Source organism: Polypterus senegalus, chromosome 5 (assembly GCF_016835505.1).
Source record: "Polypterus senegalus isolate Bchr_013 chromosome 5, ASM1683550v1, whole genome shotgun sequence".
Lineage (NCBI taxonomy): Eukaryota > Metazoa > Chordata > Cladistia > Polypteriformes > Polypteridae > Polypterus > Polypterus senegalus.
Genome location: NC_053158.1, coordinates 128,061,536 through 128,086,212, shown reverse-complemented (window position 1 = coordinate 128,086,212; position 24,677 = coordinate 128,061,536). Strand labels below are relative to the sequence as shown.

At 36.2% G+C, this 24,677-nt stretch overlaps 1 protein-coding gene across 6 annotated transcripts in view; it reads left to right on the top strand.

Moving 5' to 3' along the window:
• relch (RAB11 binding and LisH domain, coiled-coil and HEAT repeat containing) overlaps positions 1 to 24,677 on the top strand; it is a 316,927-nt gene that overhangs the window by 276,389 nt on the left and 15,861 nt on the right. For all 6 annotated transcript variants that reach the window (XM_039753342.1, XM_039753340.1, XM_039753339.1 and 3 more), the window contains 2 exons: positions 2,252 to 2,340; positions 21,773 to 21,843. In XM_039753342.1, coding sequence (XP_039609276.1) covers positions 2,252 to 2,340; positions 21,773 to 21,843 — 160 coding nt within the window. The remainder of the gene's footprint in view (positions 1 to 2,251; positions 2,341 to 21,772; positions 21,844 to 24,677) is intronic.

Genomic DNA, 24,677 nt, shown 5'->3' with positions numbered 1-24,677 from the left:
GGGAACCACCTCTTTCAACCTTCGCAAACATATGCAGTTTTTAATATCTGGAAAAAATTTGGGATTAACTTGCTTAGAGATCTTTATATAGACAACATCTTTGCATCTATGAACAATTACAATCTAAATTTAACATTCCATCTACACATTTCTTTCACTATCTTCAAATTAGGAACTTTGTTAAACAGAACCTGCTCAATTTCCCTCATCTTGCACCCTCATCCATGCTGGAAAAATATTGCTCAATTTCAAGGACTCCGACACCATCTCTGCAATATATAAAATTATTTTACAGTCCCTCCCTTTCAAGAAACAAGAGGACACTGGGAAAAAGATCTCTCAATTAATATATCAGAAAAGGAGTGGAAAATAGCAATGCAGAGAATTCACTCGAGCTCCATATACGCAAAGCATACAATTATTCAACTCGAAATTATATATCGAGCACATCTGTCTCACCTAAAACTGTCCAAAATGTTTCCAGGGCAAGATCCAACCTGCGAACGCTGCAATTAAGTCCCAGCCTCACTGTGTCACATGTTTTGGGCCTGCACCAAATTAACATCATTCTGTACCAAAGTTTTTAATTACCTTTCAGAGAGCCTTGGTATCACAATTTCTCCTAATCCACTAACAGCTGTGTTTGGTGTTCTTCCAGATGGGTTTAAAGTGGAGAAGGGCAAACTGTGATTGCATTCACTACACTTTTGGCATGTAGACTTATTTTGCTAAACTGGAAGAATCCTAACTCTCCTCTTTTAAGTCAGTGGGAAACCAATGTTTTATACTATTTGAAATTGGAAAAAATCAAATGCTCAGTTAGAGGATCTGTACAGATTTTTTTTAGAACATGGCAGGATCTAATCAGTAATAGTTTAGAATAAGCTCTTAAAGCACAGAGGAAGCAATTATTTCTGTATTTCTTTTTCTTTTCCATTCATCTCTATTGGCTTATGAAACTCATCAATTTAGGTATGTTAATAAGCCTTAAATTTTACTCCGTTGGCCTCTCTCTCTCTCTCTTTCAGGGGTGGGGGTCGATTTGCTCTCAATCCTACCTTTTGTAAAAATTGATTGATTTGTATGGAATGATTGCAACAAAATTAATACAATTTAAAAAAAAAAAAAGATATGGAAGACAAACGTTTTAAGGTTAAGGTAGTTGTATTTACTAATTATGATGCTGAAGAATGGCTAAGTGTTGTATGTTGATTGGAGTAAGAATTTTAGTGTACTTTGTACACATGACAATAATGACCCAATACTCCTATATCCCATAAACATTATATATTATACTGTGGCACCATGTTGAGAAGCTATTACTATTATTATTATTTTTTTTTATTATGTGTTTATTAATAAGGAGAAGGTAATAAGGCAAAAGACTTTCACAATTAATCAGTTTCCAAATTGAGAAAATTTAGCAGCATGGCATCTTAATCTTGATTTGGATATCCTGCAAAATTATGTCATACAGTACATCAGCAAGAACACATATGTAGAATGCCCAGAATCCATATCCAAAAGTCCCCAAACTTGTTTTTGCAGATGATGTACATATTCGTACCTTAGCTGAGATTAGTCCTACTGCATGAAAATGATCCTAAACATTCTGTAAAAAAATCTATCAAAGAATGGATCAACAAGAAGGTTTTGTGTGAGTGTGTGTGTGTATTTTGGATGGGCAAATCAAAGTCCAGATTTTCCCTTATGAAAAATATATGGCAGTGCCAAAATTGACTAACATTATAAGATGCATGGTGTTATTTTGCATGGTTTTGTCAAAAACAGCATTCAGCTAACTTGTAGTTTAAGCCAGTGAACATACTGTACATCTCAAATATTTTATTGTAAAATAAAGTTTGAGTGACTAATGCAAAGAATTTTGAATGAACTCTTAATTTTATATAAGTGAATGTTCAATATGGTGTAATGTACCACTTGTAGCTTGACATATTAAGAATTATAATCTTCTCCACCAAATATACTATACTGTTTCAGTACAGTAGCTTATTCCCACATTTAGCAAGCTATATTTTAACATGCTAATCACAACATTAACTTCACTGTAACTCAATTGGCATCCACCATTTTCAATATGGAACAGTTCTGCGTCACAGACTCAGAGTGAGAAGTTTTTTGTTGCTAAATATCCTCTTTCAATCACTTTAGAATTAGTATTGTGTTTTGGGTAGTATAAGAAGTTGCTAAACATTGTTACTGATATTAACCCTTAATTGCTATTAACCAGTTATTTCAGAAGAACTGATGATAAACCATTTTTTGCCAGGATTAAGATGTTTAAGAAATGACATGGAACATCTTTCACCTGAACATGAGGTATGGTAATGAAAACCTGCTAGTTAATCTTCTTTTTTTATTTTTAATTGTTAGAAAGCGAGTATCTCATTTTTTAAATGTAAACAGAAAAGCATGAAATATTTTAAGATACCAGGAGTATACCAGTTGTTGACTCATAAGTACAACTGAGCCCTGGTGCCCTTTCTCCACGTAGTTTTCATGTTTTTTCAATGTTTATTAGGTTTATTTTCTCTCCCTAAAAGTCTTGTTTGTTAGGTTAACTTTTGTTTCTGTGTTTACACTAAATGAATGACTATGAGTATGTGTAGAAGTATCCCCTGTGATGGACTGGCAGCCAGTAAAGGTTTGGTTATTGACCTTTGCCTTGAACTGAGATATAACATCAGCCCTGCATTGCATTATGCACGTTTGAGAATAGATGGACTGTAATATGAACAGTAAATAAATATATAGGGCTGATTTCTTCTTTGAATTTATATTTATATTTTGTGTAATCAGTTGTTACTATCTTTCTTATTCACAATTCTTTCACTCAGCATATCAGGAGTTTTAAGGCTTAATTAATAGTTTGATTTCACTTGATATTTTATTTTTCTAGCAAACTGAGTTTCTTCAGTTACTGTAATTGGATCATCTAAGAGTTTGCATCTGTCTCTTTTTGAAATCAGCTGTGCTTCTGTATTAGTATTAAGTTTAATTTCTAGTGTAAATGCTATCTCAAGTAGATATGTGACGTCTAGTCAGTTAAATATATTAATAAAGTGATGCTAATTGTCTTTGCCCATTTTAAACATGTATGCACATGTGGATAGTAAAGAAGACATCTAATACAAATCATGATTGTGCTTACATGAACCTTTGTTACTCAGAAAGTAATGCAGATAGAGCAAGGTTATTATAGTTTTGCCTTTTTATATTAGTTTTTATTTCTATATTTTTTCTGACCTTACTTGGAAATTCAGTTTAGTTTTAGTTTTCCTTCATCATGTATTTTTAGTTTTAGTTTAGTTTTTATTTCACAAAGACATTTCTATTTTATTTTTATATATATTAGTTTCAGTTTTAGTTTTAGTAATTATGGCATAGAGCGCCTAGTTTTGTGTCACAGTCAGACAGAACTGTACACTTAACAGATTTGGATATGAGTTTAATGTTAGTGGAAGCTTACTATACTGCCTGGTTTACTATCTGGTTTTGTTTTTGTCTGATAAAAACAAGCATAATCAAAACTAGACACTGAATATGAACGATTTTACACAATTTTATAATTTTTAAAAAAGATTTTTTCTTGAAAATCACAGGGGCTTAGGAAGAACAGGGCTCTTAGACTTGAATCAGTGTGCAGACCCCACTTAGCTATATTGAGGGAAACAAAGAACAACAAGCATTCAGTGTCAAGGTTAGGGGTGGTGAGTCTTGAATAGCCCACCATAAGAACAGTAAACCCATAACGAGCATTTCAAGAGCAGGTAATAAGAGTATGGACAGGCAAAAAACAACAGAGAAAGCATCTGAGATTAAGAACAACATATACATTATCTTAACCTGTTTATCCAGACTAGGATTGCAGGAAACCTGGAGACCACCGCAGCAGGTTTGGATGCAAGGCAGGAAAAATCCCTGGTATGCAATATGTATGATATGGCTGATGTTAAAAATAAAAAGAATATGATATTTCAACTATCTATTTTGAGAGAGAGAGAAAAAAAAACATTGAAAAAAGGGAGACAAATATTTTAAAATATAATTCTGCTAATGAATTACTTTCACAATATCAGGTATTTTGAGTTGTGAATATATATTAAAAATGATAAATTAATAAATATGGAATAAATACAAAAACCCATTAGTAATTTTTCATCACTTGTCAGGCTCTACCTTTGTTTGCATCACTTCATTGTTAAACGATGTTCTTAAAGCAAAAGTGATTGGTCAGTAACAATATGAAGATCTTGTATGATGACCAAGTCAGTATCTCGATTAGTGGCATTTTGTTTTCAAAACTGGGAGTGGTCTCCCTTCAACTTTCTTGTATACTCAGATATGGGGATGGATATTTGAAGAGTAAACCGAGACAATGATTATATTTTTATATTATGTACATTAAGGAACCATCAACAACAAATCAAATTAATAATATATTGATCAATTATTATAAAAGTAAAGTTGAATAAATCAGACTCTGCAGCATAAATAAAAAACATTGAGTATGTGTTCAGGTAAAGTACCACTTCCGGGTGATGGATTTGGCCCAAAAGTTAATTGAGATCTGCAATTATGGTGTAACAACAACATGCCAAACTTCATCCATCTATCTAGTTGCGTTTTTGAGTTATCGTGTATACATACAGACACACGCACACACAATTCCAAAAAACAATATTGTTGGACACTGGTTAGTCTATAACATTAAGATTCATCAAAATATCAAGGTTGAATTTTTTCATGATTACTATACCTTCTCTATACTTTGTATATGAGAAAGTAAAAACGATTTCTCCTGTGCGAAGTGGCAGGTGAATTGCTGTCAACAAAAAGCAGACACCTGAGAAATAAACTGATACATTTTCTATCCAAATGGTAAACATTTTGTTGACCGGCACATTCTAATTTCAGCCATTTGAATTACATCTTGATACACAACAAGCACAAAGAAAGGCGGCACACAAACCGCTTTCTATTTCTCATGCTTTACGCACCCGCACTCGGCTCACTCTGTCACCGCAAATGCTGTGTGAACAGCCGCCATTCACTGGATGAATATGTGCGGGCGGCTCGTGGTGGATGACTCTGTTTTAGAGTTAAAACTTACAAGGTTTAAAGACTAACGGTAAGAATATTCATTCAAAAATGAAAACTAAAAATATTTTAGTAAATTATTTTATTTCAGTTAGTCTTTCCAGCTACTTTAATAGTTTCGTTTAGTTTTAGTTTTTCATTTCAGTTTTGTTAATTATTTTATTTCAGTTTATGAAAATGTTTTTTTAATAATAGTTTCAGTTTTGATTTTAGTTTTCGTTAACTATAATAACCTTGAGATAGAGTGAATGTGATTTAATACAAAACATAATAAAATAAAATATTTTTATTTTAATTGATGTGATCAGTAATACAGCATCCCCTAAAACGGGGGTTGGCAACCTATGGAACGATTTTCAATGGCACTCTGATTAAACTGAAATATAGTTAAAAATTAATTTTAATTACAGCACACACGTTCACACCCTCACCCACGTTTTGCGTATGCGACTCGCATGTAAATGGAAACCATGTGTTCAGTGCAGGCCGTACTATGTTAAGACAAACCTCTTGTTAATATTAAGTAATATACTGTCCTAAAATGACTCATAAAAGACAAAATCTGATGTTTGCTCTTTACAAGACTCTTGGGTGAATGAATATGGATTTGTGCAACAAAAGAATCGTGATGTGTGTGCTTTTTGCTGTGAAAGTGTCGTACGTCAAGTGTATCAAACTTGAGAAAAATGAAGCTATAAAAAGGGCTGTTTCTGGCTTTAAGAAACAAACTACTTATTTTAGTCAAATAATTGGAACCAAAAATAATGCCACTGAATGTAGTTATACAATTGCTCATTGTGCAGCTTTGAAAGCCAAACCCTTCACAAATGGAGAATTCATCAAAGAAACGTTTTTGAGAAGTGCGGAAATCTTATTCAGTGATTTACCAAATAAACAATTTGAGAAATAACGACTTCTGTGGGATTAATTGAGTGACAAATAACTGATATGGTTGGAAATGTAACAACAAAACAGATAATCGGATTACAACAAATTGCTGTGTTTAGTGCCACTGTTGATGAAAGCACTAACGTAAATGACATGACGCGCCTAGCAATAGTTGCATGATATTGTGACAACAATCGTATTTATGAAGGATTATGTTGGTTCATTCCTCTTGCTGGTACAACTAAGAACATTAGAACACTCTAGATGAGAACAGGTCATTCAGCCCAACAAAGCTCGCCAGTACTATCCACTTATTTTTTCCAAGAAAACATCAAATTGAGTTTTGAAAGGCCCTGACGTCTTACTGTCTACCACACTACTTGGTAGCTTATTCCAAGTGTCTATCATTCTTTGTGTAAAGAAAAACTTCCTAATGTTTGTGCGAAATTTACCCTGAAGTATCCAACTGTGTCCCTGTGTTATTGATGAACTTATTTTAAAATAACATTCTTGATCCACTGTACTAATTCCCTTTATAATTTTAAACACTTCAAACATGTCACCTCTTAATCTTCTTTTGTTTAAACTGTATAGGCTCAGATCTTTTAATCTTTCCTCATAATTCAGCCCCTGTAGCCCTGGAATCAGCCTAGTCGCTCTTCTCTGGACCTTTTCTAGCGCTGCTATGTCCTTTTTGTAACCTGGAGACCAAAACTGCACACTGTACTGAAGATGAGGCCTCACCAGTGCATTATAAAGGTTGAGCATAACCTCCTTGGATTTGTACTCCACACATCGTGCTGTATATCCTAACATTCTGTTAGCCTTCTTAATGGCTTCTGAACACTGTCAGGAAGTCGATAGCATAGAGCCCACTATGACTCCTAAATCCTCCTCATAAGGTGTACTCTCGATTTTTCCGACCGGCCATTGTGTATTCAAACCTAACATTTTTACTTCCTATGCGTTATACTTTACATTTACTGACATTAAATTTCATCTGTCACAAATCTGCCTGCCCAAGCCTGTATGCTAACCGTCCTTCTGTATTATTCCTCGCACCATCACTCTCTGCTTCCTCTGTCTGAGCCAATTCTGCACCCATCTAAAAACATCACCCTGAACTCCCACTTCTTTTAATTTGATGCCCATCCTCTCATGTGGCACCTTATAAAATGCTTTCTGAAAGTCAAGATAAATAAATCATAAGCTCCACTTTGATCGTATCCTTTTGTTGCCTCCTCATAGAATTCCAGCATGTTAGTAAAACATGACTTCCCTCTTCTGAACCCATGCTGACTGTTCAAAATAACTCCTGTCCTTGCCATGTGTTGCTCAATCTTATCCTTAATAATTCCTTCCATTAATTTTCCTGTGATGCATGTTAAGCTTACTGGCCTATAGTTGCTTGGATCTGCCCTGTCACTCTTTTTATATAATGGGATGATATTTGCCATTTTCCAGTCCTTCGGAATCTCTCCAGGGCGCAGTGACTTCCTAAAAATATGTGTCAAGGGTTTATATATGTACTCACTAGCCTCCTTAAGAACACGAGGATAAATATTATCTGGTCCTAGTGATTTGTTTGATTTCATCTTATTTAATCTCAGCAGCACTTCTCCCTCTACAATTTCCAAATCCCTCAGTGCCTCCTTTGTAGTCGCGTTTACCTCTGGGAGGTTATCCACTTGCTCACTTGTAAACACCTCAGAAAAATGTAAGTTTAGGGCATCTGCTATTTCACTGTCTGTGTCTTTTAATTCCCCTTTTCTATTCCTGATGCACTTGACCTCCTCCTTGACTGTTCTTTTACTACTAAAATCCTCAAAGAATCTCTTACGGTCTTCTTTCACTTTATCCGCTATATTCCTCTCCAGCTGACTTTCAGCCTCCCTGATATCCTTCTTAATGGTTGCCCTGTTGTTCTCATATGCTCTACGATTCACTTTGCAGTCATTAGTCTTATATGCGTTTATAAAGCAGTTTTTTCCTTTGCAACTTCTTTTTTAAATCTTTATTAATCCACTGTGGAGTTTTTTTTTAGTTTCCTATTGCTTCCAAATTTAGGTATGTATCTGTCCTGCATTACATGTAAAACATTTTTAAACCTGTTCCACTGCTCCTCAACTGTCTCCACACTTAAAAGCTTATCCCAGTGTATCCTATTTAGACTTTGTCGCATCTGCTCAAAATTAGTCCTACCAAAGTTCAACTTAACAATTTTAGCCTTTGCATCTGCACTCTTACAAAATACTGAGAATTGTATTATATTATGGTCACTTAACCCTAGTGGGTCAATCACCTCTACACCCTCAATTCTATCCTGATTATTGCAAAATACTAAATGCAGACAGGCTTCACCCCGTGTTAGTGCTTTAAGGTACATGACCTTATCACTGCATTTTTCAATTATTTTGAAAATCAGAAAATTAGCATAAATAAAATATGTTGTTGTACTACTGATGCCGCCCATGCAGTGGTCACAAGGAAAAGGGATTTGTTAAACTGTTTGAAGATCATTTTGGACATTGAGTATTGTTTCCAATGCATTATAGACAAGGACAGTTTAGTTGCGAAAATCTCATCACAGTGCTTGAATTCTGTAATGGACACTGTTGTTAAAATAGTTAATTTTATAGTTTCTCGTTCTTCATTGACACACAGGCAATTTAAGTCCCTTTTGCAAGAAATGAAGAGAGCATACTGTATATGGACCTCCTGCTATATAGCAGTGTCCATTGGCTTAATGAAGGTAATGTCTTGAACACGTTTGTATCATGTCTGGAAGAAATCAAGATATTTCTTAATGAAAAAGAAAAATATTTCCCAGAATTGAATGATGAAGACTGGTAATGCAACTTGATGTTTCTTGCTGATAATAACTCATTACATGAATGACTTAAATTTGCAAGGAAATTAAATTTGCAAGGAAAGGGTCAAACAGTTATAGAATGTTTTGAATACTGGAAAGGATTTGCATCAAAATTTTATTTTTATATATATATATATATATATATATATATATATATATATATATATATATATATATATATATAAATACCTACAAGTACTTTCCAAATGTAAAGGTCCATCCAAATCAATTTACCTTTAACAAAGACGAAATTCAAAAGTACATTGAAGCCATCAAGAGAAGAATTTTCCAAGCGATGTGAAGACTTCCAAACTCATGCACCCATATTTTCTTTCCTCATCAAACCTGGCTTAATTGATCTCAAGACGACCCCATTTGACTTATCTTTTTTTGAATGGATGGACGTTGATAGTTTCGAAATGGAATTCATCAAGTTAATATCCTCAGAATTTGTGGAATTGCGGAAAACTCTTAAAGGAAACTGTCTGGAAAAGTCATCTGTCATTCTCAATTGTTAAATATCTTTACCTGAAACATTAAATTATTTGAAGAAAATCGCATGTGCTCTGCTTTCAGTGTTCAGCTCAACTTACCTATGTGAACAGATTTTCTCACATGAAAAGTATTTTGAGTACACAAAGAAGTTGTCCGACACCTGAACATTCAGAAGCCTGTGTGAAGCTAAAAGGGACAAGGTTGGTTCGCATTAATTGATTAATAGCTCTGCTTAATAATAAAGAATGATATATTAGAATTCTTGATATTTTTTTCTTATTCAAACTATGTATTTTGTATTGAAAAAACTTGTAATTTATAATTTGTAATACCATTTTTAATTAATGTGTCGAAAATTAAAATTTGACAAAACATCCTTTTCACATATGATCCTATGTATTTTAAAATAGTGACTGACCAATAATATAAGATCTATTATTACCAGACCAATTTTGATACTACAGTGCATCCGGAAAGTATTCACAGCGCAGAAGAAGTTCGAAACCACCAGGACTCTTCCTAGAGCTGGTCTGCCATCTAAACTGAGCGATCGGGGGAGAAGAGCCTTAGTCAGGGAGGTGACCAAGAACCCGATGGTCACTCTGTCAGAGCTCCAGAGGTCCTCTGTGGAGAGAGGAGAACCTTCCAGAAGGACAACCATCTCTGCAGCAATCCACCAATCAGGCCTGTATGGTAGAGTGGCCAGACAGAAGCCACTCCTTAGTAAAAGGCACATGGCAGCCCGCCTGGGGTTTGCCAAAAGGCACCTGAAGAACTCTCAGACCATGAGAAACAAAATTCTCTGGTCTGATGTGACAAAGATTGAACTCTTTGGTGTGAATGCAAGGCGTCACGTTTGGAGGAAGCCAGGCACTGCTCATCACCAGGCCAATACCATCCCTACAGTGAAGCATGGTAGTGGCAAGCTCATGCTGTGAGGATGTTTTTTAGCGACAGGAACTGAGAGACTAGTCAGGATAATGGGAAAGGTGACTGCAGCAATGTTCAGCGACATCCTGGATGAAAACCTGCTCCAGAGCGCTCTTGACCTTAGACTGGGGCGACGGTTCATCTTTCAGCAGGACAACGACCCTAAGCACACAGTCAAGATATCAAAGGAGTGGCTTCAGGACAACTCTGAGTGTCCTTGAGTGCCCCAGCCAGAGCCCAGACTTGAATCTGATTGAACATCTCTAGAGAGATCTTAAAATGGCTGTGCACCGACACTTCCCATTCAACCTGATGGAGCTTGAGAGGTGCTGCAAATAGGAATGGGCGAAACTGGCCAGGGATAGGTGTACCAAGCTTGTGGTATCATATTCAAAAAGACTTGAGGCTGTAATTGCTGCCAAAGGTGCATCGACAAAGTATTGAGCAAAGGCTGTGAATACTTATGTACATGTGATTTCTCAGTTTTTTTATTTTTAATTAATTTGCAAAAACCTCAAGTAAACTTTTTTCACGTTGTCATTATGGGGTGTTTTGTATAGAATTTCTGATGAAAAAAGTGAATTAAATCCATTTTGGAATAAGGCTGTGACATAACAAAATGTGGAAAAAGTGATGCGCTGTGAATGCTTTCCGGATGCACTTTATATATAACAAAAGTGGTAGAATTATGTCGGCACATGGAATAACATTTTAACATAGGTTCGGTACGATACTACTGAAAGGTTGCCGATCCCGGCCCTAAAACATTTTAGTATAGTACTAGCAAAATACCCGCTCTTCGCAGCGGCGAAGTACTGCCTTAAAATTTTTATTAAGAAGAAAATTAAACCTTTTTAAACTGAGGGAAAATATACCAATAATTATTTGTTAAGGATCTCTTTGTATACCACATTGTGAGTTCGGCCCTCCGGTTTTAATATGACCAAGCTGTGCGCTGAGCTTACTCTTGAGCATGCAACGTACAGTTGGCCATGTGAACAGTAATCTTGTTTCAAATCTCACAGCTTGGATTGCTGCTGTCATAATCGGTTTGAATTTCATGGTTTGTTTCAATTACGATAGTATTTATAGGACTTCTGTTGAAGAGACATTCGGCATCTGTCAAGCGTTGTAAGTATACAACCGGTTTCATCGATAACTTTGCATCCAGCTTTTGAGAGTTTAAACATTCATAAACATCAAAGTGTCCACTACTGAAATCGTCACCTGTCAATCTAAGATGTTTGAGGCATTGGCGGTTGTCAAAAGTTGTAAAATATTTGGCCATTTCGGTACACTTGAAAGCGACAACCGAACAATTCACTGGCAGCCATCAAATCACATGCAGATGCATAGGTGAAGGGCTTTAGCATTTCACTCTTCTAGAGCTCCTGTGTAGAATAATTATCTCCTGTACCGTCATCAGTCCACACCTTGAACCTGTCCCAGTCATTCAATACATAAGACACAATGTTCCTCCGGATATCAAGAGTGAGCCTGATATGGCCGTGCAATACATAACAAAGAGAATGGAAAAGGCAGGTGCCATCTCTGGTCATGGAAACCACTCGGTAAGTGACAGTTCTTTGATCGATGGCGATCACCTCGATAGACATGTTAATGGGGGTACGGTTGGAATGATAAAGGAAATGGGTACCTGAACAATCTAAAGTAAGTCTAAAATACCTACACAATAACTAGTAAATGAACAATAAAACAGCGGAGAAGCCGTGGATTAAATAAAAAGGCTGTAGTTATCAGCAGGGAGACGTGAATCCCGTGGCGAAGCAAGGAAGGGAATGTAGAGACTGGAGCAATGGACGGCCTTATATAGGCAGGCAGCAAACATCGTGGGGGTCCCCCATCCCAACGCCGCCTCACACAGTGACCGAGCTGCCGGCTATGGACGTATATATATGTACGTAAGTAGGATTCAGTTAGAGTTGGGAACCCACATACCAAATTTCTTGAAGATGGGCCCATAAGTAACAAAGACCGTTGAAAAGTTCAATATGGCGGCCGTCAGTGGCATCATACCACCGAAATAAGTACCAAATTTCAGCCTTCTACCTACACAGGAAGTTGGAGAATTAGTGAGGAAAAGGAAACTGGCATAATACCACCGAAATAAGTATGTACATTAGTTTCGGTTAGCGCAGGGAAGCCATGGCTGACATTGTTGACCGTTATGACCGTTACGCGTACAATTTCGAAATAAAACCTGCTTAACTTTTGTAAGTATGCTGGAAGGAATGAGCCTGCCAAATTTCAGCCTTCTACCTACCCGGGAAGTTGGAGAATTAGTGACATTGGAAACATCAATATGGCGGCCGGCAGTGGCATCATACCACTGAAATAAGTACATACATCGGTTTTGGTTAGCTCAGGGAAGCCACCTACCAAATTTCGTGAATATGAGGCCATAAATAAGAAAGTTCAACATGGCAGACGTTGTCAACCGTTAAGACTGTTCCGTGTAGAATTTTGAAATGAAACCTGCTTAACTTATGTAACTAAGCTGTAAGGAATAAGCCTGCCAAATTTCAGCCTTCTACCTATACGGGAAGTTGGAGAATTACTGATGAGTGAGTGAGGGCTTTGCCTTTTATTAGTATAGACTAGCAAAATACCCGTGCTTCGCAGCGGAGTAGTGTGTTAAAGAAGTAATGAAAAGGAAATATTTTAATAATAACGTAACATGATTGACATTGTCATTGTCATGAGTGTTGCTGTCATATATATAATATATATATACAGTAATCCCTCGCTATATCGCGCTTCGACTGTCGCAGATATTAAATGTAAGCATGTCTAAATATATATCACAAATTTTTCGCTGGTTTACGGATTTCTGCAGAGAATGGGTCTTTTATTTTATGGTACATGCTTCCTCAGTTTGTTTGCCCAGTTGATTTCATACAAGGGACACTATTGGCGGATGGCTGAGGAGCTACCCAATCAGAGCATGTATTTATATACAGTAATCCCTCCTCGATCGCGGGGGTTGCGTTCCAGAACACCCCGCGATAGGTGAAAATCCGCGAAGTAGAAACCATATGTTTGTATGATTATTTTTATATATTTTAAGCCCTTAGAAACTCTCCCACACTGTTTATAAATATTCTCCGCACAGTTATACAGTAAACCCTTGTTTATCGCGGTTAATCAACTCCAGACAGATAAATGAATTTCCACGAAGTAGTATTCTTTATTTATAAATCTAATATTTTCGCAGTTAGAGCATAGAAAACCTGTTTCCGACCTTCTAAATAGGTTTTTTAACATTATTAGAGCCCTCTAGACATGAAATAACACCCTTTAGTCAAAAGTTTAAACTGTGCTCCATGACAAGACAGAGATGACAGTTCTTTCTCACAATTAAAAGAATGCAAACATATCTTCCTCTTCAAAGTGCGCGTAAGGAGCGGAGAATGTCAGAGAGAGAGTAAAGTAAACAATGAAAAATCAATAGGGCTGTTGCATTTAAGTATGCAAGCACCGCGATAAAGCAGCGGCAATGAAGGGATCAATGCGAAGGTAGCCTTTCAGCATTTTTTACAGTAGCGTCCGTATCTTCTAAGCAAACAGCCTCTGTGCAAAAAGCCCCTCTGCTCACATCTCCTCCGTCAAGCGCAGAGAACGTCAGAGAGAGAGAGAGAGAGAGAGTGCGAGATTAAAGCAAACAATCAAAAAATCAATAAGTGTGCTTTTGGACGCACCTCGATAAAGCGGCATTTCTTAGAGGAGCGTCCGTATCCACTAGGCAAACAGCACCTCTGCTCACACCCCCTCCGTCAGGCGCAGAGAATGTCAGAGAGGGTGAAATAGAGGCAGAGACAAGCAAACAATCGAGCACACGCAGGAGGCATATCTTATAGCATTGAGGAGTTTTAGTTAATATGTAATACGTGCTCTGATTGGGTAGCTTCTAAGCCATCTGCCAATAGCGTCCCTTGTATGAAATCAACTGGGCAAACAAACTGAGGAAGCATGTACCATAAATTTAAAAGACCCATATATATATATATATATATATATATATATATACACATATATATATATATATATATATATATATATATATATATATATATATATATATATATATATACACATATACACATATATATATATATATATAATATATACAGTAATCCTCGCTATATCGCTTTGACTTTCAGGTTTCACTCTATTATGGATTTTAAATGTAAGCACATCTAAACATATATCACAGATTTTTCACTGGTTCACGCTTTCTGGACAATGGGTATTTTAATTTAGGTTACATGCTTCCTCAGTTTGATTGCCCAGTTGATTTCATACAAGGGACGCTATTGGCGGATGGCTTAGAAGCTACCCAATCAGAGCATGTATTGCATATTAACTAAAACTCCTCAATGCTATAAGATATGCTTCCCGCTGTGCTTGTTTGCTTCTCTCTATCTTTCTCGCTCTCTCTGCCTGACGGAGGGGTGTGAGCAGAGGGCTGTTTGCACAGAGGACACGGACGCTCCTCTACAAAATGCCGCTTATCGCGGTGCTTCTGTATACTTAAAAGCATGTATTGATTTTTTGATTGTTTGCTTTTCTTTGCGCTCTCTCTGACATTCTCTGCTCCTGACGCGCTCCTTTATGATGGCGCTGCTTTGAAGATAAGATATGTTTGCTTTCTTTTAATTGTGAGAAAGAACTGTCATCTCTGTCTTGTCATGGAGCACAGTTTAAACTCTTGACTAAAGGGTGTTATTTCATGTCTAGAGGGCTCTAATAATGTTAACAGGGTGGGAGAGTTTATAAGGGCTTAAAATATATAAAATTAACCACACAAACATATGGTTTCTACTTGCGATTTTCACCTATCGCTGGGGTCTGGAATGCAACCCCGATCGAGGAGGGATTACTGTATATACACACATATATATATATATATATATATATATATATATATATATATATATATATATATATATATATATATATATATATATACATATATATATATATATATATATATATATATATATATATATATATATATATATATATATATATATATATATATATATATATATATATCACATACATACATACAGTGGAGGAAATAATTATTTGACCCCTCACTGATTTTGTAAGTTTGTCCAATGACAAAGAAATGAAAAGTCTCAGAACAGTATCATTTCAATGGTAGGTTTATTTCAACAGTGGCAGATTGCACATCAAAAGGAAAATCGAAAAAATAACTTTAAATAAAAGATAGAAATTGATTTGCATTTCATTGAGGGAAATAAGTTTTTGAACCCTCTAACAAAAAAAGACTTAATACTTAGTGGAAAACCCTTGTTTGCAAGCACAGAGGTCAAGCGTTTCTTGTAATTGATGACCAAGTTTGCGCACATTTTAAGAGGAATGTTGGTCCACTCCTCTTTGCAGATCATCTCTAAATCCCTAAGGTTTCGAGGCTGTCTCTGTGCTACTCTGAGCTTGAGCTCCCTCCATAGGTTTTCTATTGGATTAAGGTCCGGAGACTGACTAGGCCACTCCATGACCTTAATGTGCTTCTTCTTGAGCCACTCCTTTGTTGCCTTTGCTGTATGTTTTGGGTCATTGTCGTGCTGGAACACCCATCCACGACCCATTTTCAGTTTCCTGGCAGAGGGAAGGAGATTGTCGCTCAGGATTTCACGATACATGGCTCCGTCCATTTTCCCGTTAATGCGATTAAGTTGTCCTGTGCCCTTAGCAGAAAAACACCCCCAAAGCAAAATGTTTCCACCCCCATGCTTGACGGTGGGGACGGTGTTTTGGGGGTCATAGGCAGCATTTTTCTTCCTCCAAACACAGCGAGTTGAGTTAATGCCAAAGAGCTCTATTTTGGTCTCATCAGACCACAGCACCTTCTCCCAGTCACTCTCTGAATCATTCAGGTGTGTTACGGATTTACGAAAAATCGGCAAAGGCTGCAAAGAAACTCTGCCGATATTTGCATTTGCACTCTATGAGAACCCTCAGTGTCAGGATGCGGTCGATGGTAGACAACTTAGGAGTAAAACCAGACTGTTCCGGTCGCTGGTAGGTGAGCAAGTGATCATAGATCCTATTGAGGACGACCCTAGCAGGGTCCTTGCCCGGCACCGAGAGCAGTGTTATCCCCCTGTAGTTGTTGCAATCCAGGCGATCAGCCTTTCCCTTTCCAGATGGGAACAACAAGTCCCATTTTCCAATCAGTTGGGATGGTCTCCCAAATGGAAGCAAAAATTGCTTGCGATGCCGGGAGGAATGCCTTACCAACAGCCTGGAGAAGTTCATCCCGGATACCACAGATCCTTGCAGCCTTTCCTCACCTCAGCTGGTTCACCACCTGTGCAATCTCAGTGAGATTGGGTGGTTCACAGCTAATTGGAAGATCAGCCTCAAGGAACAGTGGACCCAGAGATATCCAATGTCCTACCCGGAGGATCTGCTCTGAACAACTGCTCAAAGTAGGCAGCCCAGTGGGTGACAACTGCATTGTCATCTGTAAGGACCGTTCCATCAGCTGCTCTGACTGCGACTCTCAGAGGAACGGATTCAGATGTGCATAATGCTTCGAATCCTCTGTAAGCAGGACTTAGGTCACTAGACCACAGATGGTGTGTCACTTGCTCACAGATTCCTCTAACAAATGCCTCTTTATCTGCCCTCGGAGCCTTCGCAGCCTTCCTTCTCAGTTCCCGGTACAGACCAGAGTTGCCATTGAGCCGTGCGCTGCGACTCCTCTTGATAATATCCAGGGTGCCCTGTGAGATGAAACACCTCCTTCTGGGAACACCGGTAACATCAACAACAACAACAACATTTATTTATATAGCACATTTTCATACAAACAGTAGCTCAAAGTGCTTTACATATTAAAGAATAGAAAAATGAAAGACATAATTATAAAACAAAATAAATCAACATTAACATCGAATAAGAGTAAGGTTCAATGGCCAGGGGGGACAGAAAAACAAAAAAACTCCAGACGGCTGGAGAAAAATAAAATCTGTAGGGATTCCAGACCATGATACCGCCCAGTCCCCTCTGGGCATTCTACCTAACATAAATGAAACAGTCCTTTTGGATTTAGGATTCTCACGGAAGGGCTTGATGATGATGATGGTCACGTAGACTTCTTCCTTTTAATCCGTCCATCATTGTTGTCCATCAACATAACCCTCAGCAACCTTTAGGGTCTTGTCACGGAAGTTCTCCCACATCACATTAGGCAGTTGCACCCAAATCTGCAAGTTCCTCACACAAACTGCATGCAAAACTACCAGAACTTTTTAAATTTAATGTTAAAGTTTAGGTTACAATATTACATATGGGCCTTCTTCAGGGAACAACTAATAGGTTACTACAGCAATTAAAGTAAATTAAGCCTTGCAAGTTGAAGCAAACAATGTGCACCAGTGATTACTTAAAAACCCTCTGTCTGTTGTAAACACAGTTGAAACAAACTGTGTTGTTATACCTTCTGAAGCACTACTTGGAAAATATTCCAGTGACGATGACAAGAAAATGGAAATTAACAAATGAAATGAGACTGAGCATTATTAGCCTTAGAAGTGTAGGCTTTTCATTTAGAGAAATTGTTTAAAAAAAAATCTAAGTGACAGTGAGTGCAGTGTTCTACACAATTCAAAGGCAATTGGATACTGGAACTCTGATACAAGGAGATCAGGCAATCCCAAAGTCACAACTCAATCTGGAGAAAAGTTTTTGAGGGTCAACAGCTTGCATGATTGGCACCTCACAGCACAACAGCTTCAAGAACAACTTCAAGCACAGCTTAACATTGGTGGGAAAAAGCAAGTCTCAGTTTCTTCTCTAAAGTGGAGAATTTGTGCTGCGGGTTTGGCATTGCAAGTTGCAGTAAGAAAGACATTCCCTAATTGATAAAATAGGGCTTTGAACTACCGGATATGGACTACTGCAGATTGGACAAGGCCATTCATTGCCTTTTTTACTGATTAAATTTGAAGAAAAACTGTGTTCTAAAACTTTTGACTCAAAGTATATATAGACAAAAAACACAACTAAAATCCTATGCAGAGTTCAGATGGGTAGAGTCAACCCAACAATGTGAGACTAAGTCAATTTTGTGCATGTTGTGAGCAAGCGTTGAAATGGTATTTTAGTATATTTGTGATTTATATGGCACTAAAAGTCATGTCTGTAGAGTTCTGGACAATGGCAGCTTTGCTTCACCAGAGCTATGCCACAAAAGGTAAAAAAAAAATCTAAATAAGTATATTTAAATTAAGTACTCTTAATTTAAATCAAAACTCCAAAGAATCTGAAGTTCTTTTCATGAGGTTTGTCAGGCTATTAAGACTTTAATTCACATTTTGTTTGTTCTAAACCTATGCATTTCAGAAGTTATAATATGACAAACTTAAGTTTCATTAATACAGAAGTTAAATATTTAAAAAGTCATTGATCTCATATATTACAGAAGTCCTGCTAAAACAGCAAAAGCAGCAGCAAAAGAGATATTTGGTAATGAAAAAGGAGACCCACTATGTTATATAACCTCTTATTTATTTATTTTTTTTAAACTATAGACTTTTAGCAGAAATGCAGACAGGCGTTTAGCAAAATTATTTTAGAATAGCATTAATGAAATATTGCCAAATTCTAAAGAAGATCTGCCTGGTTCTATGCAAAGGAATTTTTATTTTTTTCTGTTTTAAGACAATATAAAATATAATTTTTCCATTGAGTTATATAGGCCACATTCAGATTCTTTGATTGTTTTTGTCTGAAATAATTGTAAAGAGTTCCATAAGAGGATTTGCAATAATGTATAATGCTATACTATGTGATAGATAAAAAAAAATATTTTCGCAGAAGGGTTTTAATTTTGGCCCATCCCAAAGTCTAAACCCAAGTGAGGCTGAGACTCTCTGTCATCATTCACAATTAGGATCCATTCCCTGATATATTTTAGATATTTTGGAGAGGTGTGTTCTGTGTATGACTTTCAACTGAATTAAGCCATGTTTTGCACAAATTGAAGAGCAAATGTGAGTCATTATCTTCCATTCATTGTCTGAAATAATGATAGAGTGGTCTCTTTACAAGACTTGCCAAAGGTGGTCTAGCGGTGGAGCACTTTGGCAATGTTTGATAAAGTCTGGAAATGCTGCCAATATTCTTTTCCCTACTAGTTAAAATTTTCAAGCATGAGTATGAATTAGAGAAGTTATCAATTTTTTTTTATAATTGGTAATGATGCATCTGTTAGTGATGAGCAGAATCATATGAGTGACATGAAGAGACATTTTTGTACCATTCCTTCATTTATAATTCCCTTCATTTCTGAATTTTGCCAAAGACAAATGGCAAGTAGTTGAAACAGTAGCAACTGCAATAATTGGCGATGATACATAGCCTTGTCTGGTTCCACATTCTAATCTGAAAAAAAAAATCAGATAAATTGTTTACCTGCTTTAGGGCTTGAGTAAAGTAATTTAAGAATTTTGAAGTCTGGAATTTACAATCAGCATTAGAACTGTGTGTTTATGTGTGGTGGATATAAAAAAGTCTATACACCTCTGCCAAAATGGCAGGTTTTGTGTGATAAAGAAAATTAAATCAAGAGAAATCTTTTCAGAATTTGGGTGGTGGAATAGGTTCTAAAAGGATTTCTCTTGGTTTCATGTTTTCATTACACAAAACATGCAGTTTTGGCAAGGAGCTTTGTATTCTTTTTAAGACATTAAGTAGTAGCTAGCCCAATTTCAGATCTGAAAGATTTTGCTCCAGGATCCTTCTCTGTAGTTTGCTTTGACTATTTTAACTTCTATTTTGACAAGCCTATCCCCACCACAACATAATGCTGCCAACATAAAGCTGTTTAATAATTGACAAAAGGTGCTGTTTTGCCACCACATAGTGTTAAAAAGTATTTGCAGATTAATTTTCCAATTTATCTTATTAAACCACAGATATTCTTTCCATATTCTTTCATAAACTCTGTGAGGTTATTGGCAAATTCGCGATGGCATTACATGTGCATTCCCCTTTCCAAAATAATTGTTTCCTTCTCTCGATTCTGACAGACTAAGATTATCTGAGAAATCAAGAAAAGGCTACTTGTTGCATTAATGCTTTTCAAAGGTCTGTTTAGCTTTTGTATTATGGTCTACCGGAATGTTAAGTGTTTTATTAACCACACAAAAAGAGTCAATTTCAAATGCACTGCAACATTCAGTTATAACACAGCAATTTGCCGTGACAGCCACGGGAAGAGATGTACCTAATGTATAGCATAAATGATGAATTAGTAATTCACTGAATTTTATATAAAAATTAACCATGTCTTGTCCTTTTAAAAAGATCTATGTCCAAGTATTTCAGAAATATTTATATTTCTGTGTCAAACTAAAGTATATTGATATTTGCTATCAGTCACTATCGAAGGCCTTTAATAAGCATAGTACAAAATATAAGAGTTAAAATGAACTGTTTGAGGTATAAACACTTAAATTGTCTGTTTTATGTACTTAGTTTAGTACAGATTATTATTCAGCAATAAAAGTTGTTCTAGGTGATTCCTGGGTAATAAAATATTAACACAAAATGTTTAATTAAAGTTACTTGCAGCAACTGTATCAATAAACTCCACAAAACATATTGAAGACCCATTTCAGTACCACAGTGCTGAATTTATATTTATTCAAGAGCATAATCAAAAGTTTTTGAAAGGTTTCCAAATAAATACAACTATTAATTGAAAACTGTACTCCAGTATGAAAAGTTGTTTATACTTTATTTATTCTTTCTTGTCAGAAGCTGCTAAATATATGATCATAATATGACATTATTTAGTAGTTTTCTTAACCTTCTTGTGTATCTGTTATATCCAATCTGAATACAAATAATCGGTTGCATAAAGAAACACTTTCAAATTTGTATGCTCCAGAATGAATTAGAATACCACCTTGCTTAAGTATTGGAAGAAAGAATAGAGCTGCATCTTACTATTTGGCATCACAATAGAAAATGAGAAGCAGCTTATAAGATTGCAACCAGGTAAGTCTGTCACTTCTAGAAAACGTGTTAAAGCTGTTTTTACTTATGGAACTATTTCCAACATTTTTAGAATATAAGCAACAGAAAATTTCAATTATCCCAGCACCATTTTCAAGTACAGAAACGGGCAGGTATGAATTGTGTTTTAGGGGATAAAAGTTGTTTTTCAATAGTTCTATCTGGGTGGCAGAGTGGCTTAAAATTAGGTAACTGTACATTTTTGTTCAAGATTAACTATCTCTCTATCTCTATCTTTGAACCGGATAGGTGGATGAAAAGATAGATGGAATATGTTTCACTTCTACTAATTTATTCAAATGAATTGTGGATTATATAACCGTATTTACTATTGGAGATTTTTCACTTGGGAGTTTTAAATGATGTTTTTTTTACTTTTGTATTTTTTAGGTTATTTTATGCTCCATGATAAAGGAATGTGAGCAGAAAGTGGAAAATAAGAATTCTCAGGAACCTCAAGGGTAACATTTACAAATGTTTTTTTTCTATCATCTTCCTAATACACAAGACTTAATTACTACTACTGTTGGTAAAATGTTTCCATTTACTAACATTTGTTAGGTAAGGCTGACTACATGCAGAAACTTCAGTAAGGATTTAAATTATTTTTTAAATTTTAAGAACTAAAATTATTTTTATACAGGTCTGGAGTCAATATTTCATTACATTACAACCATTTGTCTCATAACATCTGAGTATAAAAGGTTTGAAAGCCTTATTGAAAGACAGTGTCATTTAGCAAAATGACCATAGTGGAATAGATAGACTCAGATAATTAAACAGATTATTTATTGCCAAAAGAGTTAGTGTATTATGATTTTATTATCAGATAGCTTGCAATGGATTACAGGTAAGTGTATATGAATACTACACAGTGTTGCCCCAGTTGAGCAATGTTAAGCTAGAAAATGGTCCATAGTTTATCTATTGGTGTAGATTTAGTAACTTTAAATGGTTTTATAATATCTTGTTATAGGCTGGCAGGACACATTCTAATCACTTTGGTACCCTGTTTGGGATGTGGTTTACAATACACCCTGAAAGGGATGTACACTGGAACATTGCAATGTGGGAACAGAAAAGAAAGAATGGTGACTTGGCCTAAGGGCTTACCAGACCTTCAGGTAATTGAGTAACAGCATCTAGGTGGCTTGTCATGTGGTGGATGGGGCAGCTCGCTATCAGCACATGCTCCCAAAACAGTACTTTGGAAGTTATTCTTCATAGGAAACCCTTGGAACAAACATGACAATGGCCACCTGGAGGGTGCTCTAGTCAGGCAATCTATTTTAGTAGAAGCCAGGCTGATCTAAACATGTTTCTCTGGTATGCCACCATGGCACCAATAGTTCTCCCATGCCAGGCCTTGAAAAAGGGGCCTCTCACCCTGGAGTCTGCTGGAAGTGAAGGCAAGGGCTTACCTGCTATGGGGGACAAGGAGGGATGGAAGCCAGTATTTGGAAGACATAATTTTGGATGACAGGATGTATACTGGAAGGCCTAGTGAACTCTCATTATGTACCAGTTAGTTTCAGCTGTTGTCTAGAAAGTGCCAAAAGGGCACATAGCACCTGTTATGTTTGTTGTGTTTTCCTAATGTTACTGCTTTACCTATCTTTCCTCCTCTAACCCCTAATTTTTTTCTTCAATACATAGTTACATTAGGGGTGTGCTCATGGGTGCCCCCCACAGGTCACAACATATCTTAAGATCAATATTAATATTTTAAATAATTCAGTTTATTTTTACACATTATTTAAGAGTTAAGTGAACAACATAACAAACCTGTACGAAGGAACTATATAATACACACTATCGTCCAAAATCAAAATTGATTTTGTTACAATATATAATTGAGATGAAACACTGCCAACGATAAAAGCACAGAAGGCCACCTTTTATTTGAGGTATTAGTTTACATTATATACTGTATATTCTTACATATGTTAGAATGACTAACAAACCATCCTTTCCCTTTTTTGCTGTTAGTTTCATGTGAATAAAAGTATTAGAGCAATTATTACATGTTCATATACACATGTGTCTATCTTACTGTTTACAGTGCCTATAAAACTAGTCACCTCCTTGGAAGTGTTCACATTTTGTTGTAATAAAACACTGAATCAAAGTGGAAATGGTGACACTATTTTATGTCAAAGTGAAAACAAATCTCCACAGAATGCCCTAAATTAGTTACAAATGTGAAACACAAATTAAGCAATGTTGTTTAATTTTATATACTAATAAACTGTGAAATCTTTCAGGGGGTGTTATAATTTTTATAGGAACTGTATATAGGGCAGTACTGCACTGTGGCAGAGTAATTAATTGCCTCTGTCATATCCACAAGACAGTGGAATCAAAGTTCAGTCTGGTCACTGGCTGTGTGAAGTTTTCACATTCTCGCTGTATCTGAGTGGCTTTACTGAAGATACTCTAGTAAACCTACACCCCACTCATATATGCTGCTTGTTGACATGTAAGTTAGAATTTCACTGTACTCTGTACAAGTGACAATATTAAATCAATAAACATATTCCAAAGACATACAGTGCTTTGAAGAATTTTCAAAATTCTTAATTCTCTGTTTAGCATATTTTTAATAACCTCAGACATTTAAACAAAATGCAATATTAGAGAAAAGAAACTTGCTCCAGGGCTTGCTTTCTTTATTCAAGGAACAAAGTTATCCAACACCCCAATCTTCCTTGTGAAAAATTAATTGCCTCCATAGATTCAATACTTTTGGTTGCAGCACCTGTAGCTACAATAATCACAACAAAAAGCTTCCTATACTTTTATATCAGTCTTTGCAGTTAAGGAAATGTATCCCACTTTTCTTTGCAGAACTGCTTTAATTCAAGCTTTGATTATCTTGGAGTGAGCTACCTACAGTTGCATAGGGGAAATAATTTCATGTGTGTTCCGGGTCTGCAACAATCTGTGTAAACACATTGTTAAAACAAATATCAAATAAACACTTTCACAATCGCAATACAATAACTTCCGTGGTCCAGAGGTGACAACTGCTGATTTATAATCCTGAGGTTGCGAGTTCAAAACCAGCTACCTCGCAAATTTACGTTTTGTGTAGTGAGCTGCTCTTATTGTTAATATTACACATTAAAAACATACATTTGATTTGTGTCTGTAATAGCCAGTGTAAATTTATAGTACTTGTAAAAGTTAGCTTTTTTTTACTTTTATTCTTTCAGTCACGATCACGATGCAACACAAAGCGCCCCAGATCTGATGCTGTTATTTTTTATCTGAAACTGGGAAAAATGTAGATGTG